The sequence below is a fragment of the Bombina bombina genome, chromosome 2 (genome assembly GCF_027579735.1).
Source record: "Bombina bombina isolate aBomBom1 chromosome 2, aBomBom1.pri, whole genome shotgun sequence".
Taxonomy (NCBI): Eukaryota; Metazoa; Chordata; class Amphibia; order Anura; family Bombinatoridae; genus Bombina; species Bombina bombina.
Genome location: NC_069500.1, coordinates 1,214,502,203 through 1,214,517,462, shown reverse-complemented (window position 1 = coordinate 1,214,517,462; position 15,260 = coordinate 1,214,502,203). Strand labels below are relative to the sequence as shown.

The window sequence follows — 15,260 nt, the reverse complement described above, 5'->3', positions numbered from 1 at the left end:
CTTTTGTCTCCACATTATTTAAGTCTCATTTTTTTCTTTGCTTCTGGTTGCTAGAAGCTTGTTCCTTGGCATTTTTTCCCATTCCTGAAACTGTCATTTAAGGAATTTGATCAATTTTGCTTTATATGTTGTTTTTTCTCTTACATATTGCAAGATGTCTCACGTTGCATCTGAGTCAGAAGATACTTCAGGAAAATCGCTGTCTGGTGCTGGAACTACCAAAGCTAAGTGTATCTGCTGTAAACTTTTGGTAGCTGTTCCTCCAGCTGTTGTTTGTATTAATTGTCATGACAAACTTGTTAATGCAGATAATATTTCCTTTAGTAATGTACCATTACCTGTTGCAGTTCCTTCAACATCTAATGTTCAGAATGTTCCTGATAACATAAGAGATTTTGTTTCTGAATCCATCAAGAAGGCTATGTCTGTTATTCCTCCTTCTAGTAAACATAAAAAATCTTTTAAAACTTCTCTTTATACAGATGAATTTTTAAATGAACATCATCATTCTGATTCTAATGACTCTTCTGGTTCAGAGGATTCTGTCTCAGAGGTTGATGCTGATAAATCTTCATATTTATTTAAAATGGAATTTATTCGTTCTTTACTTAAAGAAGTACTAATTGCTTTAGAAATAGAGGATTCTGGTCCTCTTGATACTAAATCTAAACGTTTAGATAAGGTCTTTAAATCTCCTGTGGTTATTCCAGAAGTTTTTCCTGTTCCTGGTGCTATTTCTGAAGTAATTTCCAGAGAATGGAATAATTTGGGTAATTCATTTACTCCTTCTAAACGTTTTAAGCAATTATATCCTGTGCCGTCTGACAGATTAGATAGGAAAATTGAATCCTTTCTAAGAAAAGCTTATCTGTGTTCAGGTAATCTTCTTAGACCTGCTATATCATTGGCTGATGTTGCTGCAGCTTCAACTTTTTGGTTGGAAACTTTAGCGCAACAAGTAACAGATCATGATTCTCATAATATTATTATTCTTCTTCAACATGCTAATAATTTTATCTGTGATGCCATTTTTGATATTATCAGAGTTGATGTCAGGTTTATGTCTCTAGCTATTTTAGCTAGAAGAGCTTTATGGCTTAAAACTTGGAATGCTGATATGTCTTCTAAATCGACTCTACTTTCCATTTCTTTCCAGGGTAACAAATTATTTGGTTCTCAGTTGGATTCTATTATCTCAACTGTTACTGGTGGGAAAGGAACTTTTTTACCACAGGATAAAAAATCTAAGGGTAAAAACAGAGCTAATAATCGTTTTCGTTCCTTTCGTTTCAACAAAGAACAAAAACCTGATCCTTCATCCTCAGGAGCAGTTTCAGTTTGGAAACCATCTCCAGTCTGGAATAAATCCAAGCCTTCTAGAAAAGCAAAGCCAGCTTCTAAGTCCACATGAAGGTGCGGCCCTCATTCCAGCTCAGCTGGTAGGGGGCAGGTTACGTTTTTTCAAAGAAATTTGGATCAATTCTGTTCACAATCTTTGGATTCAGAACATTGTTTCAGAAGGGTACAGAATTGGTTTCAAGATAAGACCTCCTGCAAAGAGATTTTTTCTTTCCCGTGTCCCAGTAAATCCAGTGAAAGCTCAAGCATTTCTGAAATGTGTTTCAGATCTAGAGTTGGCTGGAGTAATTATGCCAGTTCCAGTTCTGGAACAGGGGCTGGGGTTTTATTCGAATCTCTTCATTGTACCAAAGAAGGAGAATTCCTTCAGACCAGTTCTGGATCTAAAAATATTGAATCGTTATGTAAGGATACCAACGTTCAAAATGGTAACTGTAAGGACTATCTTGCCTTTTGTTCAGCAAGGGCATTATATGTCCCCAATAGATTTACAGGATGCATATCTGCATATTCCGATTCATCCAGATCATTATCAGTTCCTGAGATTCTCTTTTCTGGACAAGCATTACCAGTTTGTGGCTCTGCCGTTTGGCCTAGCTACAGCTCCAAGAATTTTTACAAAGGTTCTCGGTGCCCTTCTGTCTGTAATCAGAGAACAGGGTATTGTGGTATTTCCTTATTTGGACGATATCTTCGTACTTGCTCAGTCTTTACATTTAGCAGAATCTCATACGAATCGACTTGTGTTGTTTCTTCAAGATCATGGTTGGAGGATCAATTCACTAAAAAGTTCATTTATTTCCTCAGACAAGGGTAACCTTTCTGGGTTTCCAGATAGATTCAGTGTCCATGACTCTGTCTTTGACAGACAAGAGACGTCTAAAATTGATTTCAGCTTGTCGAAAACTTCAGTCACAATCATTCCTTTCGGTAGCCTTAGGCATGGAAATTCTAGGTCTTATGACTGCTGCATCGGACGCGATCCCCTTTGCTCGTTTTCACATGCGACCTCTTCAGCTCTGTATGCTGAATCAATGGTGCAGGGATTACACAAAGATATCTCAATTAATATCTTTAAAACCGATTGTACGACACTCACTAACGTGGTGGACAGATCACCATCGTTTAATTCAGGGGGCTTCTTTTGTTCTTCCGACCTGGACTGTAATTTCAACAGATGCAAGTCTTACAGGTTGGGGAGCTGTGTGGGGATCTCTGACGGCACAAGGAGTTTGGGAATCTCAGGAGGTGAGATTACCGATCAATATTTTGGAACTCCGTGCAATTTTCAGAGCTCTTCAGTCTTGGCCTCTTCTGAAGAGAGAATCGTTCATTTGTTTTCAGACAGACAATGTCACAACTGTGGCATACATCAATCATCAAGGAGGGACTCACAGTCCTCTGGCTATGAAAGAAGTATCTCGAATTCTGGTTTGGGCGGAATCCAGCTCCTGTCTAATCTCTGCGGTTCATATCCCAGGTATAGACAATTGGGAAGCGGATTATCTCAGTCGCCAAACGTTGCATACGGGCGAATGGTCTCTTCACCCAGAGGTATTTCTTCAGATTGTTCAAATGTGGGAGCTTCCAGAAATAGATCTGATGGCGTCTCATCTAAACAAGAAACTTCCCAGGTATCTGTCCAGATCCCGGGATCCTCAGGCGGAGGCAGTGGATGCATTATCACTTCCTTGGAAGTATCATCCTGCCTATATCTTTCCGCCTCTAGTTCTTCTTCCAAGAGTAATCTCCAAGATTCTGAAGGAATGCTCGTTTGTTCTGCTGGTAGATCCGGCATGGCCTCACAGGTTTTGGTATGCGGATCTTGTCCGGATGGCCTCTTGCCATCCGTGGACTCTTCCGCTAAGACCAGACCTTCTGTCGCAAGGTCCTTTTTTCCATCAGGATCTCAAATCCTTAAATTTAAAGGTATGGAGATTGAACGCTTGATTCTTGGTCAAAGAGGTTTCTCTGACTCTGTGATTAATACTATGTTACAGGCTCGTAAATCTGTATCTAGAGAGATATATTATAGAGTCTGGAAGACTTATATTTCTTGGTGTCTTTCTCATCATTTTTATTGGCATTCTTTTAGAATTCCGAGAATTTTACAGTTTCTTCAGGATGGTTTAGATAAAGGTTTATCCGCAAGTTCTTTGAAAGGACAAATCTCTGCTCTTTCTGTTCTTTTTCACAGAAAGATTGCTAATCTTCCTGATATTCATTGTTTTGTACAAGCTTTGGTTCGTATAAAACCTGTCATTAAGTCAATTTCTCCTCCTTGGAGTTTGAATTTGGTTCTGGGGGCTCTTCAAGCTCTTCCTTTTGAACCCATGCATTCATTGGACATTAAATTACTTTCTTGGAAAGTTTTGTTCCTTTTGGCGATCTCTTCTGCCAGAAGAGTCTCTGAATTATCCGCTCTTTCTTGTGAGTCTCCTTTTCTGATTTTTCATCAGGATAAGGCGGTGTTGCGAACTTCTTTTGAATTTTTACCTAAGGTTGTGAATTCCAACAACATTAGTAGAGAAATTGTGGTTCCCTCATTATGTCCTAATCCTAAGAATTCTAAGGAGAAATCGTTGCATTCTTTGGATGTTGTTAGAGCTTTGAAATATTATGTTGAAGCTACTAAGTCTTTCCGAAAGACTTCTAGTCTATTTGTTATCTTTTCCGGTTCTAGAAAAGGCCAGAAAGCTTCTGCCATTTCTTTGGCATCTTGGTTGAAATCTTTAATTCATCATGCCTATGTCGAGTCGGGTAAAACTCCGCCTCAAAGGATTACAGCTCATTCTACTAGGTCAGTTTCTACTTCCTGGGCGTTTAGGAATGAAGCTTCGGTTGATCAGATTTGCAAAGCAGCAACTTGGTCCTCTTTGCATACTTTTACTAAATTCTACCATTTTGATGTATTTTCTTCTTCTGAAGCAGTTTTTGGTAGAAAAGTACTTCAGGCAGCGGTTTCAGTTTGAATCTTCTGTTTATGTTTTTTATTAACCCTTTAAGGACACAGCTTTCAGTTTGCTCAAATGTTTTATGACGGAAAAATTCCGTCATATGTCCTTAAGAGGTTAAACTTTATTTTGGGTGTGGATTATTTTCAGCAGGAATTGGCTGTCTTTATTTTATCCCTCCCTCTCTAGTGACTCTTGCGTGGAAAGATCCACATCTTGGGTAGTCATTATCCCATACGTCACTAGCTCATGGACTCTTGCTAATTACATGAAAGAAAACATAATTTATGTAAGAACTTACCTGATAAATTCATTTCTTTCATATTAGCAAGAGTCCATGAGGCCCGCCCTTTTTTGTGGTGGTTATGATTTTTTTGTATAAAGCACAATTATTCCAATTCCTTATTTTATATGCTTTCGCACTTTTTTCTTATCACCCCACTTCTTGGCTATTCGTTAAACTGAATTGTGGGTGTGGTGAGGGGTGTATTTATAGGCATTTTAAGGTTTGGGAAACTTTGCCCCTCCTGGTAGGAATGTATATCCCATACGTCACTAGCTCATGGACTCTTGCTAATATGAAAGAAATGAATTTATCAGTTAAGTTCTTACATAAATTATGTTTTCTATATAGGGATAGCATAAATGTTGGAAGGTAAGCAAGGACTACCTCACCGTCTTCCAACTGCTAAAAGCCACCATTACTCTTTTTAAAGAGATTGACATGGACACATCATTACCCCAATCCCTGCTTGCTGGAGAAAGTACCCATTAAAGGATTATTGTAAATAGTTGATTTTCTTCAGACACTATCTTCACACACCCCCTACGATGTACGAAGCAAAGAATGACTGGGAGTTACGGGAAGTGGGAGTGATACTTAACAGCTCTGCTGGGGTGTTCTTTGCTTCCCCCTGGTGGCCAGGAGTGGAATTCCCACTAGTAATTGAATGGATTTGTGGACTCTCCATGCCATTGGAAAGAAAATATGTTTGCAAGTAAAACCACAATTTTTTTTTAAGTGTGTGTATGTATACATATATATTATAATAAAAGATTTATAATCTTAATTGGTATTGTCTGTTCCTCCACCCCCCTTCATTTCCTCTTTTGGCTGGGCTGTGATGAATAGAGCAGTCCCATCCACTCTCTACATAGGCTTTCTATGGGCTTTAAAGGGGCTGTGCTTCAAGATTGTTAAATGACACACACACTGATTGGATGTTAACTTGAATTGTCATTTAAAAAAAAAAAAACGTTCATCCAAGTGGGCCGGCATAACATTATAATAGAAGCATTACTATATGCACTAATTTAACCCTTTAACAGATGGATTAAAAACAAAAAATGGTTTACGGGAGAGTAGTTATGCCGGTTGTCCTGGAGAGAATGGCAGATGCACTTCCCTTGTTAGGAGGGGACTTTTCTTTTTTTCGTTTACATTTCCTTTTCTTTTTGTATAATGTTATACTGTTAAGGTAAAGCTTTAATAACAAAACACAACTGCGCCACCTAATTTAACCAGAAATGGTATGCTAACGGACTTGTAATTGTGAGATAATTCAATTGAAATGTACCTATATACCTTATTTCTTTATTTTGTGGTGTTTAATTGTGAATACGAGTTGACAATAAAGCTTTTGAAAAAAAAAATGTACATATATACTTTTTTAATGGCAAAGATTAAGTATATGGCATTTGATTAGTTAAGATTTACCTTCACTGTAAATTATGTATTCAGAGCAAAGATTAGCCTGCAAATAATTTGTACATGTATTTTTAAAAGTTATATTAGTTGTTTAAATATTGGAAAAACTAAGGTTAAAGTTAATCTCCATAAAGCAGCGGGTACCGCCATATTGTAACTTAGGTTACATTTTCTGCTTAGGCCAATTATGAATGGTTATAAATGGCTTACTAGAGTGTGCAACCAATGACTGGGGCATATAGCTGTGTCTGCACATCCATATTTAACATGAATTGCAAAGCCCACAATATTCAGAATTAAATTACAGGTAAGAAGAACAAAATAAATAATGAAAGTATATTGCTATGTTTTACTACATGTAATTAAACAATTTATATTAATATCCTGAGGTGTTTAATGTCCCTTTAAGCAGGTATACCTGGCAAAAAGACATAATTATTTATGAAATAATTGTTTTTTAAAATTATATTTGAACTTTTTTTCCTTTTACAGAGAGCGTGCAGTTCAAGAATTGCGCCGGCATGGACTCTCTACGTCATCTGTTCGTACATCATCACCACTTACTTCAACAATGAAATCTTCAGGACAGTCTCCTGAACGCTCAATTTTACGATCGGTTGAACGAGTATCTGATAAATCTGCAGAAAAGTATGTTTAATGTTAGATTGTATATAACTTTATTACACTTGATATAACATAAATTGCAAGTTTCTGTATTTGTTCAGTTAAAATCTTTGCTCTTGTTAAGCTGTACTTTCATTTTAAGGTCCAGGATTTTTTAGAGTTTTTAAGTCACCAAATAAGTTATATTTTGCTGTCATTAAGTATTGGATATAGTCAGTATTTTTTTATAGTTGTGTTCCTACAATCACATACTAAATTGTAGAGCAGCCGTTTGTGGTTATGAACACATTGTTGCATTCCATTGGATACTGGTGCTGTAGTAACATGTCCTGTGTTTCATGTTTGTAATTTATTAATACACTAGATGGCGATGGTGTGCTTAAGCTTGCAAGGGCCTATTTAAATGTGTATATAGCAGTTGTATTTAGTGATTGCGGTGCATCAGTCTGATAAAGGATGTTGATGAATCTGATGCTACTGTTTCCACATAACAAATCACGTGTCCCTGGAGTGCTAATAGATGAGAAGCAATACTCCAAATTGTCATGGTTTAGGCATCATTAAAGGGATACTAAACACAATTTTTTTTCTTTCATGATTCAGATAGAGCCTGTAATTTTAAGCAACTTTCTAATTTACTCCTATTATCCATTTTTCTTCATTCTTGCTATCTTTATTTAAAAACAATTTTAGGTTCAGCAACCTGGATAGCGCTTGCTTTATTGGTGGCTACATTTAGCCACCAATAAGCAAGCATAACCCAGGTCTGAACCAAAAATGGGCCAGCTCCTAAGCTTAAGTATCCCTTTAATTTTGTGTTTTTGCTTAAAGGGCAATAATCTCCTTTTTATATACAGTATATATAGACTACATAGTGTAAGATGTGCATCTAAAACAAATGTTTTAAAAGCATTTTATCAACAAAATTTGTATTATGTTACAATACAGAGACAAACCCTGAGAAGCCTTGAATATGTTTATTTTACTTCCTTTGCTGTGGCCTGTTAGGGACAAACGTAAATGAGCTTCTGAATTGATCAAGCAATCACTATGTAAATGTTTGTGGGGTAGAGTTTGGTATTGTGCATATCAAGACATTTAGAAAACAATTTCCATAGTTAAGTTACAAGCAAAATAAATAGTAAAAGTGCATTATTTTATTTTTACTACACAATTAAAGATTTATGGGAATTTTGGTTTTGAACGTAAATAGATTATGTATTGTTCTGTACGCTATATAAATAGCCTGCAATCAGATTCAGTACAAGGTGAAATATCAAGAGCACTTTTTTTTTCTTATACTACTACACAATTAGGAAAATTCCCCACAGTATAGAATAAGAAAGATGTCACAAATACCCCATATACACATCTTCACACTATTAACAGGTCTCTACAATATTTCTTTCATGTAATTAGCAAGAGTGCATGAGCTAGTGACGTATGGGATATACATTCCTACCAGGAGGGGCAAAGTTTCCCAAACCTCAAAATGCCTATAAATACACCCCTCACCACACCCACAATTCAGTTTTACAAACTTTGCCTCCGATGGAGGTGGTGAAGTAAGTTTGTGCTAGATTCTACGTTGATATGCGCTCCGCAGCAAGTTGGAGCCCGGTTTTCCTCTCAGCGTGCAGTGAATGTCAGAGGGATGTGAGGAGAGTATTGCCTATTTGAATGCAGTGATCTCCTTCTAAGGGGTCTATTTCATAGGTTCTCTGTTATCGGTCGTAGAGATTCATCTCTTACCTCCCTTTTCAGATCGACGATATACTCTTATATATACCATTACCTCTGCTGATTCTCGTTTCAGTACTGGTTTGGCTTTCTACAAACATGTAGATGAGTGTCCTGGGGTAAGTAAATCTTATTTTCTGTGACACTCTAAGCTATGGTTGGGCACTTTGTTTATAAAGTTCTAAATATATGTATTCAAACATTTATTTGCCTTGACTCAGAATGTTCAACTTTCCTTATTTTTCAGACAGTCAGTTTCATATTTGGGATAATGCATTTGATTTAATCATTTTTTCTTACCTTCAAAAATTTGACTTTTTTCCCTGTGGGCTGTTAGGCTCGCGGGGGCTGAAAATGCTTCATTTTATTGCGTCATTCTTGGCGCTGACTTTTTTGGCGCAAAAATTATTTTCCGTTTCCGGCGTCATACGTGTCGCCGGAAGTTGCGTCATTTTTTGACGTTATTTTGCGCCAAAAATGTCGGCGTTCCGGATGTGGCGTCATTTTTGGCGCCAAAAAGCATTTAGGCGCCAAATAATGTGGGCGTCTTATTTGGCGCTAAAAAATATGGGCGTCGCTTTTGTCTCCACATTATTTAAGTCTCATTTTTCATTGCTTCTGGTTGCTAGAAGCTTGTTCTTTGGCATTTTTTCCCATTCCTGAAACTGTCATTTAAGGAATTTGATCAATTTTGCTTTATATGTTGTTGTTTTTTCTCTTACATATTGCAAGATGTCTCACGTTGCATCTGAGTCAGAAGATACTACAGGAAAATCGCTGTCTAGTTCTGGATCTACCAAAGCTAAGTGTATCTGCTGTAAACTTTTGGTAGCTATTCCTCCAGCTGTTGTTTGTATTGATTGTCATGACAAACTTGTTAATGCAGATAATATTTCCTTTAGTAAAGTACCATTGCCTGTTGCAGTTCCTTCAACATCTAAGGTGCAGAATGTTCCTGATGACATAAGAGATTTTGTTTCTGAATCCATAAAAAAGGCTATGTCTGTTATTTCTCCTTCTAGTAAACGTAAAAAATCTTTTAAAACTTCTCTCCCTACAGATGAATTTTTAAATGAACATCATCATTCTGATTCTGATGACTCTTCTGGTTCAGAGGATTCTGTCTCAGAGGTTGATGCTGATAAATCTTCATATTTATTTAAAATGGAATTTATTCGTTCTTTACTTAAAGAAGTTCTAATTGCTTTAGAAATAGAGGATTCTGGTCCTCTTGATACTAATTCTAAACGTTTGGATAAGGTATTTAAATCTCCTGTGGTTATTCCAGAAGTTTTTCCTGTTCCTAATGCTATTTCTGCAGTAATTTCCAAAGAATGGGATAAATTGGGTAATTCATTTACTCCTTCTAAACGTTTTAAGCAATTATATCCTGTGCCGTCTGACAAATTAGAATTTTGGGATAAAATCCCTAAAGTTGATGGGGCTATTTCTACCCTTGCTAAACGTACTACTATTCCTACGTCAGATGGTACTTCGTTTAAGGATCCTTTAGATAGGAAAATTGAATCCTTTCTAAGAAAAGCTTATCTGTGTTCAGGTAATCTTCTTAGACCTGCTATATCTTTGGCTGATGTTGCTGCAGCTTCAACTTTTTGGTTGGAAACCTTAGCGCAACAAGTAACACATCATGATTCTCATGATATTATTCTTCTTCAGCATGCTAATAATTTTATCTGTGATGCCATCTTTGATATTATCAGGGTTGATGTCAGGTTTATGTCTCTAGCTATTTTAGCTAGAAGAGCTTTATGGCTTAAGACTTGGAATGCTGATATGGCTTCTAAATCAACTCTACTTTCCATTTCTTTCCAGGGTAACAAATTATTTGGTTCTCAGTTGGATTCTATTATTTCAACTGTTACTGGTGGGAAAGGAACTTTTTTACCACAGGATAAAAAATCTAAGGGTAAAAACAGAGCTAATAATCGTTTTCGTTCCTTTCGTTTCAACAAAGAACAAAAACCTGATCCTTCATCCTCAGGAGCAGTTTCAGTTTGGAAACCATCTCCAATCTGGAATAAATCCAAGCCAGCCAGAAAGGCAAAGCCTGCTTCTAAGTCCACATGAAGGTGCGGCCCTCATTCCAGCTCAGCTGGTAGGGGGCAGGTTATGTTTTTTCAAAGAAATTTGGATCAATTCTGTTCACAATCTTTGGATTCAGAACATTGTTTCAGAAGGGTACAGAATTGGTTTCAAGATGAGACCTCCTGCAAAGAGATTTTTTCTTTCCCGTGTCCCAGTAAATCCAGTAAAAGCTCAAGCATTTCTGAATTGTGTTTCAGATCTAGAGTTGACTGGAGTAATTATGCCAGTTCCAGTTCAGGAACAGGGGATGGGGTTTTATTCAAATCTCTTCATTGTACCAAAGAAGGAGAATTCCTTCAGACCAGTTCTGGATCTAAAAATATTGAATCGTTATGTAAGGATACCAACGTTCAAGATGGTAACTGTAAGGACTATCTTGCCTTTTGTTCAGCAAGGGAATTATATGTCCACAATAGATTTACAGGATGCATATCTGCATATTCCGATTCATCCGAATCATTATCGGTTCCTGAGATTCTCTTTTCTGGACAAGCATTACCAGTTTGTGGCTCTGCCGTTTGGCCTTGCTACAGCTCCAAGAATTTTTACAAAGGTTCTCGGTGCCCTTCTGTCTGTAATCAGAGAACAGGGTATTGTGGTATTTCCTTATTTGGACGATATCTTGGTACTTGCTCAGTCTTTACATTTAGCAGAATTTCATACGAATCGACTTGTGTTGTTTCTTCAAGATCATGGTTGGAGGATCAATTTACCAAAAAGTTCATTGATTCCTCAGACAAGGGTAACCTTTCTGGGTTTCCAAATAGATTCAGTGTCCATGACTCTGTCTTTAACAGACAAGAGGCGTCTAAAACTGATGGCAGCTTGTCGAAACCTTCAGTCACAATCATTCCCTTCGGTAGCCTTATGCATGGAAATTCTAGGTCTTATGACTGCTGCATCGGACGCGATCCCCTTTGCTCGTTTTCACATGCGACCTCTTCAGCTTTGTATGCTGAATCAATGGTGCAAGGATTACACAAAGATATCTCAATTAATATCTTTAAAACCGATTGTTCGACACTCTCTAACGTGGTGGACAGATCACCATCGTTTAATTCAGGGGGCTTCTTTTGTGCTTCCGACCTGGACTGTAATTTCAACAGATGCAAGTCTCACAGGTTGGGGAGCTGTGTGGGGATCTCTGACGGCACAAGGAGTTTGGGAATCTCAGGAGGTGAGATTACCGATCAATATTTTGGAACTCCGTGCAATTTTCAGACAGACAATGTCACAACTGTGGCATACATCAATCATCAAGGAGGAACTCACAGTCCTCTGGCTATGAAAGAAGTATCTCGAATTTTGGTTTGGGCGGAATCCAGCTCCTGTCTAATCTCTGCGGTTCATATCCCAGGTGTAGACAATTGGGAAGCGGATTATCTCAGTCGCCAAACGTTGCATCCGGGCGAATGGTCTCTTCACCCAGAGGTATTTCTTCAGATCGTTCAAATGTGGGAACTTCCAGAAATAGATCTGATGGCGTCCCATCTAAACAAGAAACTTCCCAGGTATCTGTCCAGATCCCGGGATCCTCAGGCGGAGGCAGTGGATGCATTATCACTTCCTTGGAAGTATCATCCTGCCTATATCTTTCCGCCTCTAGTTCTTCTTCCAAGAGTAATCTCCAAGATTCTGAAGGAATGCTCGTTTGTTCTGCTGGTAGCTCCGGCATGGCCTCACAGGTTTTGGTATGCGGATCTTGTCCGGATGGCCTCTTGCCAACCGTGGACTCTTCCGTTAAGACCAGATCTTCTGTCTCAAGGTCCTTTTTTCCATCAGGATCTGAAATCCTTAAATTTAAAGGTATGGAGATTGAACGCTTGATTCTTCGTCAAAGAGGTTTCTCTGACGCTGTGATTAATACTATGTTACAGGCTCGTAAATCTGTATCTAGAGAGATATATTATAGAGTCTGGAAGACTTGTATTTTTTGGTGTATTTCTCATCATTTTTCTTGGCATTCTTTTTGAATTCCGAGAATTTTACAGTTTCTTCAGGATGGTTTAGATAAAGGTTTGTCCGCAAGTTCCTTGAAAGGACAAATCTCTGCTCTTTCTGTTCTTTTTCACAGAAAGATTGCTATTCTTCCTGATATTCATTGTTTTGTACAAGCTTTGGTTCGTATAAAACCTGTCATTAAGTCAATTTCTCCTCCTTGGAGTTTGAATTTGGTTCTGGGGGCTCTTCAAGCTCCTCCGTTTGAACCTATGCATTCATTGGACATTAAATTACTTTCTTGGAAAGTTTTGTTCCTTTTGGCCATCTCTTCTGCCAGAAGAGTTTCTGAATTATCTGCTCTTTCTTGTGAGTCTCCTTTTCTGATTTTTCATCAGGATAAGGCGGTGTTGCGAACTTCTTTTGAATTTTTACCTAAAGTTGTGAATTCCAACAACATTAGTAGAGAAATTGTGGTTCCTTCATTATGTCCTAATCCTAAGAATTCTAAGGAGAAATCGTTGCATTCTTTGGATGTTGTTAGAGCTTTGAAATATTATGTTGAAGCTACTAAATCTTTCAGAAAGACTTCTAGTCTATTTGTTATCTTTTCCGGTTCTTGAAAAGGCCAGAAAGCTTCTGCCATTTCTTTGGCATCTTGGTTGAAATCTTTAATTCATCTTGCCTATGTTGAGTCGGGTATACCTCCGCCTCAGAGAATTACAGCTCATTCTACTAGGCCAGTTTCTACTTCCTGGGCGTTTAGGAATGAAGCTTCGGTTGATCAGATTTGCAAAGCAGCAACTTGGTCCTCTTTGCATACTTTTACTAAATTCTACCATTTTGATGTATTTTCTTCTTCTGAAGCAGTTTTTGGTAGAAAAGTACTTCAGGCAGCGGTTTCAGTTTGAATCTTCTGCTTATGTTTTTCGTTAAACTTTATTTTGGGTGTGGATTATTTTCAGCAGGAATTGGCTGTCTTTATTTTATCCCTCCCTCTCTAGTGACTCTTGTGTGGAAAGATCCACATCTTGGGTAATCATTATCCCATACGTCACTAGCTCATGGACTCTTGCTAATTACATGAAAGAAAACATAATTTATGTAAGAACTTACCTGATAAATTCATTTCTTTCATATTAGCAAGAGTCCATGAGGCCCGCCCTTTTTTTGGGGTGGTTATGATTTTTTTGTATAAAGCACAATTATTCCAATTCCTTATTTTATATGCTTTCGCACTTTTTTCTTATCACCCCACTTCTTGGCTATTCGTTAAACTGAATTGTGGGTGTGGTGAGGGGTGTATTTATAGGCATTTTGAGGTTTGGGAAACTTTGCCCCTCCTGGTAGGAATGTATATCCCATACGTCACTAGCTCATGGACTCTTGCTAATATGAAAGAAATGAATTTATCAGGTAAGTTCTTACATAAATTATGTTTTTTCTGCCAATGTTGTATTAGCTAATGCTGTCTCAAAATGTTTTTATTTCTAACAGGAGTGTAAGCTTCAAAGATGACTGATACCAAATGAAAGAGAACTTGTGTTTAGGATGTATGAGGAAACTCTGTGAATATAGCTTCATAACTTCTACGAAGGACAGCTTGACAACGTTTCTGAAATGTTCAAAAAATATTGTTTCATATGTGTTTTACAAATAAATTGTATACCAAGCCGAGGAACTCTCAAAAGAACCAAGTATGGCTCGTACACTTTGCACGCAGCTGAACAATATCCATGGAAGTTTGAAGCTTTTATGGTTTTCATAGATGCTGTGGGTACTCTGTTGTACTAAATATTTTTAAAAAAAATTGGTGGACATTAAGATATGAAAACTGAAATGCAGACACTTTTATTAATGGACCTCTGATGTGTTTTAAGCAGCAATTGTAGGTGAATACTGTTGTATACAATTCCGTGTTTTTCCACAGAAAATTTTGCAATTCAGGTGGTCATTATGAACTAGCCAGGTGAGAGCAGATTAATATTTATCAATAATATAAGATTTTATGTTATTTATACAAGTTACTTTACATATCCAAAGCACAAATTAATTGCATTATTTAACATAAATTAAGTAATTTGTGCAACAGACGGCAAAAAATAATAATCTAATTTTAGTTTAATATTGGCTTAAATATTAGCAAATAATCTTGGCCGGGTGGTTTGCTATTCAATTAATCTGAGTGTGCATGTTTTAATTTGATGTAAATATTTCTCAGAAATATATACCGGTATATTTTTAAGTTTTGTTTTGACCTAGTCATGCATAGGATAGTATGACAAGGCTTTTCAAGTAATATAATGTTGTCCACTAGGTAGAAAGGAGATGCCATTATTCCTCCTGTTATTCAGTGTTGAAAACTCCTACATTTTTAGCCGTCCAATTAAGTGTGAATTTCAAGAGGAATATGTGATTCCATTTTATATTCTCCAACGAGCATATGTTTACCAATTTTATAATGTAATAAGGTATTTTCCACTACATCAGGCATGTTTTAAAGTATGCAAACAAAATAGATTAATACATAATTAGAGAGGGTTGTATGTTATTGTGTATAGCCATGCATTTTTCCATTACAGGTTTGAAAAATAAAAACAAAAAAGGTTGTTTTGCTATATCCTACATTATGTAAGCAAAGTTTTTTACATTTTGTTGAAAATGCAATATGTAAAAAAAAAATGACGTTAAAATAATAAAATTGCTATAATTTGTTTATTAAACAGAATATTTGTAAAACATTATTTTCATATTATAGAAACTCTACTACTCCAGTACATTATATATATATATATATATATATATATATATATATATATATATATATATAT

General features: G+C 36.9%; 1 protein-coding gene across 1 annotated transcript in view; it reads left to right on the top strand.

Moving 5' to 3' along the window:
* Window positions 1-14,965, top strand: part of CEP135 (centrosomal protein 135) — a 213,046-nt gene extending 198,081 nt beyond the window's left edge. The window contains exons 24-25 of the mRNA XM_053703945.1: window positions 6,514-6,669; window positions 13,927-14,965. Coding sequence (XP_053559920.1) covers window positions 6,514-6,669; window positions 13,927-13,951 — 181 coding nt within the window. The 3' untranslated portion in view covers window positions 13,952-14,965. The remainder of the gene's footprint in view (window positions 1-6,513; window positions 6,670-13,926) is intronic.
* The last annotated feature ends 295 nt before the right edge of the window (window positions 14,966-15,260 follow it).